The sequence below is a fragment of the Palaemon carinicauda genome, chromosome 24 (genome assembly GCF_036898095.1).
Source record: "Palaemon carinicauda isolate YSFRI2023 chromosome 24, ASM3689809v2, whole genome shotgun sequence".
NCBI lineage: Eukaryota > Metazoa > Arthropoda > Malacostraca > Decapoda > Palaemonidae > Palaemon > Palaemon carinicauda.
The window spans coordinates 91509171-91519007 of NC_090748.1; the positions used below are offsets into that span (position 1 = coordinate 91509171).

Consider the following 9837-nt stretch of genomic DNA (forward strand, 5'->3'; position numbering starts at 1 on the left):
TCTCATTTCAATAATCTTCCTTCTTGTTTAATTTAACAATTTTTCTCATTTCAATAATCTTCCTTCTTGTTTAATTTAACAATCATGACTAAAGAATCGTTGTATGTAGTCCAACCTTTCTCCCTTTCCTCTTACTTCCCCTCGAGTTGTTCACCTGAATCGACGTTAATTGATTCAAACCTTTCCTTAAACGGAAGCCCCCCAGCCTTTTTCCTCCTGCCATTAATCCTAACCAGCCAAGAAACCGAGAGAGAGAGAGAGAGAGAGAGAGAGAGAGAGAGAGAGAGAGCTACGGTTTATTAGAAATTTTTATTATATCTTATTAAATTCAAATATTGGGTTCTGCAAGAAACTCACTAAGTGAGAGAGAGAGAGAGAGAGAGAGAGAGAGAGAGAGCTACGGTTTATTAGAAATTCTTATATCTTATTAAATTCAAATATTGGGCTCTGCAAGACTCACTAACTGAGAGAGAGAGAGAGAGAGAGAGAGAGAGAGAGAGAGCGAGCTACGGTTTATTATAAATTTTTATTATATCTTAATTCAATTATTGGGTTGTCCAAGAAACTCACTAACTGAGAGAGAGAGAGAGAGAGAGAGAGAGAGAGAGAGAGAGAGAGCGCTACGGTTTATTAAAAAATGTTATCTGATCTTATTGAATTCAATTATTGGACTGCAAGTAACCCACCACTGAGAGAGAGAGAGAGAGAGAGAGAGAGAGAGAGCTACGGTTTATTAGAAATTTTTATTATATCTTATTAAATTCAAATATTGGGTTCTGCAAGAAACTCACAATGAGAGAGAGAGAGAGAGAGAGAGAGAGAGAGAGAGAGAGCGCTACGGTTTATTAGAAATTTTTATTATATCTTATTAAATTCAAATATTGGGTTCTGCAAGAAACTCACTGAGAGAGAGAGAGAGAGAGAGAGAGAGAGAGAGCTGCGGTTTATTCAAAAATGTTATCTGATCTTATTGAATTCAATTATTGGACTCTGCACGTAACTCACCACTGAGAGAGAGAGAGAGAGAGAGAGAGAGAGAGAGAGAGAAGCGGGGAAAGAGCTAATCTAATAACCGTCTTAATAAACTTCTTAATCCCTTAATTTACCTCACTGTTGTTATTGTAAGACCAAACGAATTCTTCCATACCTTAACTTGGGGGGTAAACAACCACTTCGATGGATTAACGATAAATTGCCGAATTATCCACTTGTTGGAACGCCGCTCAAGGGCGGTCTGAAATGCCTTCAATTTGGATGAGGCGAACAATACAAATCACAGCTTAGTCAAACAATGATAAATAAGGCAATGGCGGTTGTCCGATGGAAGTTTTATTTGACAAGAAACATACACATAAACGCGGTGAGAGTTAAGAGTCTTGCGTAAAAGGCATTTCACTTCCGGATAGTTGATTTTCATTAACTGGTATACGCGATCCGTCAAAATGCCAACTAAATAGATAAATAGGCTATATACACAAGAACCCTATTTCGCCAGGGAATGACAACCCCCTACCCCCCACCCGAGGGACGGGAAGAGCTCAGTGTGACAGGGAAAAACTATATATATAAATGTTCATATATGTAGCCAGAGACTTAGTTTTTATAGGGGAGATAGGGATGTAAAGGAAATTATACAAACGGTTAGACACACATGATCAGTGATATGAGAAAGATTTAAGTTGCAAATGGAGAGTGGAATATATTACGTTCAATTTAAGACTATGCTTAGAAACTCCAGATGTTATTGACGAGAGAGAGAGAGAGAGAGAGAGAGAGAGAGAGAGCTACGGTTTATTCAAAACTGTTATCTATTCTTATTGAATTCAATTATTGGACTGCAAGTAACTCACCACTGAGAGAGAGAGAGAGAGAGAGAGAGAGAGAGAGAGAGAGAGTACGGATTTACAGTATAATGATCAAACGAAGGATTTCTCAGTTTATTAAAAAATGTTATCAGATCTTATCAAATTCAATGAACGAGAGAGAGAGAGAGAGAGAGAGAGAGAGAGAGAGAGTACTGATTTACAGTATAATGATCAAACGAAGGATTTCTCAGTTTATTAAAAAATGTTATCAGATCTTATCAAATTCAATGAACGCAGAGAGAGAGAAACTATGAGGGAAAATGGAAACTTAAGAGAAGTTATCAATAAATATTGCAGATGGAAGTAAAAGGGTTTTGGCATAATTAGGTGTCCGCATTTGACAGTAAACTTAAAATGTGACGGTTGAACGGGACAAGTATTATTATCATTATTATTACTATCCAAGCTACAACCCTAGTTGGAAAAGCAAGATTCTATAAGCCCAAGGGCCCCAATAGGGAAAAATAGCCCAGTGAGGAAAGGAAATAAATAAAGGAAGAGAAAAAATTAACAATAAATCATTCTAAAAAAGGCAACAACGTCAAAACAGATATGTCATATATAAACTATTAACAACGTCAAAAACAAATATGTCAAATACTAAAGAATGGAAGTTAAAAAAAAATGCAAAAAACTTGTTTCAGTAGGAATTCTTGAATGTATGAAAAGACTATTGACGCGAAATTTGGATAATTATAATTTGAAAGAAAAATGGATGATAAGTATATTAGTGTAGTAATTATAGCGTGAAAAGAATTTTAGTTCGTTTAAACGATAAACCATAGTGCACATAAGTTTTTTTCTTTTTCGTTGAAAGATGTTCGCTCATTTACGATTGTACTACATTTCGTGTCATTATGGGACAATATACACTTTTCGTGTGATATTATGGGACAATACTGCATACACATTTCGTGCGACATTAAGGAACAATCCTGCATACACATTTCATGTGACATTAAGAGGCAAGGCTGGATACATATTCCATGTGACATCCTGGGACAATATACACATTTCGTGTGACATTATGGGACAATACTGCTTACACATTTCGCATGATATTATAGATGGGATCAACACACATTTCGTGTGACATTATGGGACAATATACACATTTCGTGTGACATTATGGGACAATATACACATTTTGTGTGACATTATGGGACAATATACACATTTCGTGTGACATTATGGGACAATATACACATTTCGTGTGACATTATGGGACAATATACACATTTCGTGTGACATTATGGGACAATATACACATTTCGTGTGACATTATGGGACAATATACACATTTCATGTGACATTATGGGACAATATACACATTTCATGTCACATTATGGGACAATATACAAATTTCGGGAAATTATGGGACAATATACAAATTTCGGGAAATTATGGGACAATATACAGCTATAAAGAGAGCAGAATTCAGCCAGTATTCTGAAGAAGGCCTACGAATAAGCCTAATAGCTCTGGATACATGGAGTGAAAGATTTATCGGCAATAAAATTTTTATACAACAAAGGTGAATAATGTAGTGCACATAGCAGGCTTTAGCTCAGCTGATAAGCCTTATGTTTCGTATATGAAGCCACTAAATATTATGTTAGTTTTATTGGATCCTCAATTTAGCAATAAAAACTATTTTATCATGGGCTATTTTCCTGATACATACATACAAATATACATATATATATATATATATATATAGAGAGAGAGAGAGAGAGAGAGAGAGAGAGAGAGAGAGAGAGAGATGTATATATGGGCCTTCTCAATGGGAACTACTAGGTATGTGCAACTATAAATATTTTGGAAGCTTTTACTGAACATGCTTTCTGCCATTTAAGATTGTACGAAGCAGTGACTTTAGTTTTGTTCTCCTCTGAAACCACCATCTGTAATGGGAAATGCCCTAATATATATATATATATATATATATATAGATATATATATATATATGTGTGTGTGTGTGTGTGTGTGTGTGTGTGTGTGCATGAGTGTGTGTGTATCACAATCAAATAAAAAAAAAGGGAAACTACACACTTGAGTGGAGTGAAAGTATTCGTTTTACTCCCCTCCAACAAGAAATGGAAAGAAACACTTTAAACTCGAGTAATGAAAAGAACAACCTGAACTTCCACCGATAAACAAAATGATAATAGTTGATCAAGCTAATTAATAAGGTATCTGAGATGATCGCATTGTAGGTCATTTCGATGCGACTTCAACGCCCTTTATAATTAAAGAAGATAAGCAAAAACACGCACTGACCATAAATAAATACCACGCATGGGTTCCATCGGCTGCGTTTCAGAATTATTTTGGGAGGTGGAGGGAGGAATTAAAAAATGTCCCTTAAATTATTATAAACAATACACAGCAAGGCAGGTCTATCAACTCCGATTTCTTTCAAAAAGAGGTCAGTTAAGTAAATATGAAAGATTATTAGACTCAAAAAGTTGTGGAATGATCTTCCTAATCGGGTAGTTGAATCAGTAGAACTTCAAAAGTTCAAAGTTGGAGCAAATGTTTTTATGTTGACCAGGCTGACATGAGTCTTTTTATAGCTTATATATGACATATTTGTTTTTGACGTTTAGTAATAGTTTATATATGACATGTCTATTTTGACGTTGTTACTTTTTTTAGTATGATTTATTGTTAATTTGTTCTCTTCATTTATTTATTTCCTTATTTCCTTTCCTCACTGGGCTATTTTTCCCTGTTGGAGCCCCTGGAATTATAGCATCTTGCTTTTCCAACTAGGGTTGTAGCTTGGATAGTGATAATAATAATATGATTTGATTTCATTATCTGGTAAGATATTTTATATATTCATGCCGATCCAAACCATGAAACTGGAGAGGGGTTGAGTATGAGTTAAACCCCCAAAGGACGTACTGGTACGTTTCACAAAACTCATCCCTTTACCCCATGGACATACCGGTACGTCCTTGCAAAAAAAATGCTATGAATTTTTTTTTTTTCATATTTTTGATTTTTTTGAAATGATTCAGGCATTTTCCAAGAGAATGAGACCAACCTGACTTCTCTATGACAAATATTGAGGCTGTTAGAGCAATTTAGAAAAAATATACTGCAAAATAGGCTGGGGAAAAAATAACCCCTTGGGGGTTAAGGGCGGGAAAGTTCCAAAGAGCCTGTGGGTAAAAGGGTTAACATCCATAGTTGTATAGAACGAAAAGAAACAATAAAAAAATAAGTTAGCATTCTTAGATGATAATCGAGAAGCATATAGTATTCTGTTCCTCCTTGGTTTATGGGGTGTAAAATACCACGAAAAACTAACACTAAATCATATCAGTAGAATTTCAAGTTCAATCCCCCACCCAATCATAATTAAATATTCTAAGGCTGACTACAGCAGTAATTCAAAGCCTTTTATTATTATTATTATTATTACTTTCTAAGCTACAACCCTAGTTGGAAAAGCAGGATGCTACAAGCCCAGGGTCCCCAACAGGGAAAATAGCCCAGTAAGGAAAGGAAATAAGGAAAAATAAAATATTTTAAGAATAGTAACAATATCAAAATAAATATTTCCTATTTAAACTATAAAAACTTTAACAGAACAAGAGGAAGAGAAACTAGATAGAATATTGTGGCCGAGAGTATCCTCAAGCAAGAGAACTCTAACCCAAGGCAGTGTAAGACCATGGTAAAGAGGCTATGGCACTACCCAAGAATAGAGAACAACGGTTTGATTTTATAGTGTCCTTCTTCTAGAAGAGCTGCTTACCATAGCTAAAGAGTCTCTTTACTGACTTCAAGTTTGTGTTACCCAGATTATCAGGTGTAATTAAAGTATTACAATATCTATTCCCTTAAACTTGCTATTTAAATGTTAAGGAAAAATAAAGATGTACAGATTATCACACAGGAATTTTTTTTTTTTTTTTACAAAAAAAACAAAAGGTAAAACAAACGCGTCACATACGGCACAATTACAAAAGCAGATTGGGAGTTAAAAGAGTCGATTAAAAAATATCTTTTAGGCAAATCCCTTAATAAAAAAAAAAAAAAAAAAAAAAAAAAAACTTTTGAATAAGCGGCATGAGCATTCAAAATCGCATTTAGGAGCCACTATAAATAGAACGTATGGATATATACATTTTTAAACAAGGGGAGAGTAGAAAAGGTTTTAGTATTTTTAAATTAGGTTCCCGAAAAGAACAAACATCAAAGGATTAACACAATGGAGAGAGCCCAATGCTGTAGCATTATGCCTCTCAATTAGAAAAATGGTACAAAAATGGATAAAAATAATTGCAGTATCGATGCAATATACAGATTTGAAATGTTCTATGTGTCTGTTAACCTTCCAATAAACAGTTGTTTGTTTCGACCACACTCAGTTTTATTATTATTATTATTATTATTATTATTATTATTATTATTATTATTATTATTATTATTATTATTATTATTATTATTATTACTTCATGATCAAAACTTAACAACTTTACGATCTCTTTAGATCATCAAACATATTACAAAACATTTGGTTCATGAAGCAACTAGTTAGTAATAATAATAATAATAATAATAATAATAATAATAATAATAATAATAATAATAATAATAATAATAATAATAATAATATGGTTTTCTTACGATTTAGGGCTTCAACAAAAACTTTATCTTAAATAATTATAATAATAATAATAATAATAATAATAATAATAATAATAATAATAATAATAATAATAATAATAATAATAATAACAGGAGGCAAAATAGCTCAGTGAGGAAAGGAAATAACGAAACTGCCAGAGAAGTAATTAACCATTAAAATGAAATATTTTATGAACAACTACTAAAATAAATCTTTTATAAACTAAAAAAAATTTCAAAACATGAGGAAGAGAAATAAGATAAAAGAGCAAACTTTAACTAACAACCGAGAAGGAAAAAAAAGCATTAGGGTGATAATCAAATAAGAATTTTCTGAAAAAAATAAAAAAAATCTTTTTAATAATAATACAGTCTTATGGTATCCTGGTTTTCAACCTAGGGTTGTAGCTTAGAAATTAATAACAACAACAATAATAATAATAATAATAATAATAACAATAATAATAATACAGTCTTAGCCTTCAATAGCGGCAGTATTCCATACAGCGCGGTCCAACTCGTTTGAGAATGAATGGACTTTATGAAATTCTAGGGATTAGTGTAAATTCCCTCATTGCAAAGCTTTCAACATACATGTCCTCAGATGCATAAATTCAATTCAGTTAGTTGAGGCATTGTCCAAACAAATAGCCAACAGAAAGCCGTCAGTATAAACAATATCTACTGTATAGTCCAAAAAATACTCTGCACGCAAGCTTACTTTGCGTCTTCAGTGGATACTGAATATTGTAAATCATATTGTTAATAGTCATAGAAATACATATACTTTAAAAAGTACGGCTTACTATACATACCGGAGTGTACATACACAAAGATATATATATATATATATATATATATATATGTGTGTGTGTGTGTGTGTGTGTGTATATATATATACATATACATAAATAAATATATATTTATATATATTATATATACTATATACATATAAACATATATATATATATATATATATATGTGTGTGTGTGTGTGTGTGTGTTTGGAGAAAGCGAAAGAGAAAAAACACACATGTACATAATTACTCTATACACACATAAACACACACACACACACACACACACACATATATATATATATATATATATACGGTCACGCTGTGCGGCACCCCCTTGCAGAGCACAATCTCCCATAAATTGCCCAAACTGTCGTGTAGTTAGAGAAGGGGGAGGAGTTGGGAAGATTTGAGTGTGTGTGTACATATCTATCTTAAATATTTACCCGTCATTTATGACTGGTTACGTACACTTGTGTATATACTCGTATATGTGTGTGTTAGTCTGGAGAGAGAGAGAGAGAGAGAGAGAGAGAGAGAGAGAGAGAGAGAGAGAACCACTGTGGATGTGATCAAAACCGAAAAAAAGAATAGAGAAAACGGGTGAAATCTTTTACTATTTTCCCGAAAAAAAAGTCTCTCTAATGTCTCACTGGGGAATTAAGCCATCTCGTAATTACCATTTGCGGAGAGAATTCGCATTATCCTTAAATAACTTGAAAAAAACAAGATGGCGGAACATTCAATAACAATAACAACAACATCGTCCATCGCAATAACACCCGTGAAGATAATTCAATATTCAACTACGAGCTAGCATGAATGCCGAAATTACAAATTAGTTATTTGCATAACTGCGTTCGAGTCCAGGCGTTAAGTAAACAGGTATTTTACGATTTTGAAATTCAAGCCTACCAATATTAATAATAATCATAGGAAAAAAAGTATTTATAAGATCAGTTTATTAAGACACTATAGTCCATTTCTTTTAGCGATTCATATTTGCACCTACTCGCGGCGGTGTCCTTTTAGCTCGGAAAAGTTTCCTGATCGCTGATTGGTTAGAATTATGTTGTTCAACCAATCAGCGATCCGGAAACTTTTCCGAGCTAAAAGGGCACCGCTGCGAGTCGGTGCAAATCTGCCTCGATAAAAGAAATTGACTATAGGTTCTGTGTGATCTGAGACTATTCCATTACTGTCAACTAATTTGTGATTACTCCGCCATCACCTATGGCAATGAGGGTGGGGGGGGGGAGACCGTGATGGTAACGAGGATAGTGATGAGGATGAAAAGGAAGATAAGCAGGAGAGGGGAGATGTGGATAGTAATGAGGATAGTGATATTGGTGAGGAGGAGGAGAGAGAAGGTGATTGTAATATGGATAGTGATGATGATGGTGAGGAGGAGAGAGAAAATGGTAATGGTAATGAGGATAGTGATGATGATGGTGGGGAAAAGGAGAGAGAAGATGGTAATGGTAATGAGGATAGTGATGATGATGATGATGATGGTGAGGAGGAGCAGAGAGAAAATGGTAATGGTAATGAGGATAGAAATGATGATGATGATGGTGAGGAGGAGCAGAGAGAAAATGGTAATGGTAATGAGGATAGTGATGATGATGATGATGGTGAGGAGGAGCAGAGAGAAAATGGCAATGGTAATGAGGATAGTGATGATGATGATGATGGTGAGGAGGAGCAGAGAGAAAATGGTAATGGTAATGAGGATAGAAATGATGATGATGATGGTGAGGAGGAGCAGAGAGAAAATGGCAATGGTAATGAGGATAGTGATGTCGATGATGATGGTGAGGAGGAGAGAGAAGATGGTAATTGTAATGAGGATAGTGATGATGATGATGATGGCGAGGAGGAGCAGAGAGAAAACGGAAATGGTAATGAGGATAGTGATGATGATGATGATGATGGTGGTGAGGGGGAGCAGAGAGAAAATGGTAACGGTAATGAGGATGGTAATGAGGATAGTGAAGACGATGCTGGTGAAGGTAGGTAGGAGAAGAGAAGATGGTAATGAGTTTAGTGATAATGATGAGGAGAATGAGAAGGACAAGGAAGATGGAGATGGTTATGAGGATATTGATGATGATGAATAAGAGGGAAAGAGGGAAGACTTTGATGGCAATGAAGAAAGTGATGATGATGGTGATAAATAGGAGGGGAACACGGAAGACAGTGACGACAATGAGGATAGTGATAAGGACGAAACCGGGAGGAAAGGGAGAAAAAGAATGGCGAGTTGAAAAGGCAATGAACGACGACAACAACAATGACAACAATACTTCAATTGAATCCTTGACAAAATGTCCTTTTCTCCAAACAAGGACAAACAGCAAGCGTGTCCAAAATGAACCCGAGACACAATGTAAATACGACCAAGGACTCATTTCGTGTCGTAAACAGGTATCGCTTATCGCCAGAGCAAAATCCTTTCGCCGAAACAAGGCAAACATCCAGAAGAGATTGCCAACGGATGAGGAAAGAAACAGGGAAGCCAAAATGGACTCA

The 9837-nt window shown here is 34.7% G+C and overlaps 1 protein-coding gene across 1 annotated transcript; it reads left to right on the plus strand.

The window, feature by feature from the left end:
- Positions 1-8686: 8686 nt before the first annotated feature.
- LOC137618486 (high mobility group nucleosome-binding domain-containing protein 5-like) lies at positions 8687-9325 on the plus strand. The gene has a single exon (XM_068348645.1). It carries the CDS (start codon positions 8687-8689, stop codon positions 9323-9325), a length of 639 nt encoding a protein of 212 aa, XP_068204746.1.
- The last annotated feature ends 512 nt before the right edge of the window (positions 9326-9837 follow it).

What these genes read in the sequence shown, in the direction of transcription:
- LOC137618486 (XM_068348645.1), top strand. Translation starts at nt 8,687, where the DNA reads ATGGATAGTGATGATGATGGTGAGGAGGAGAGAGAAAATGGTAATGGT.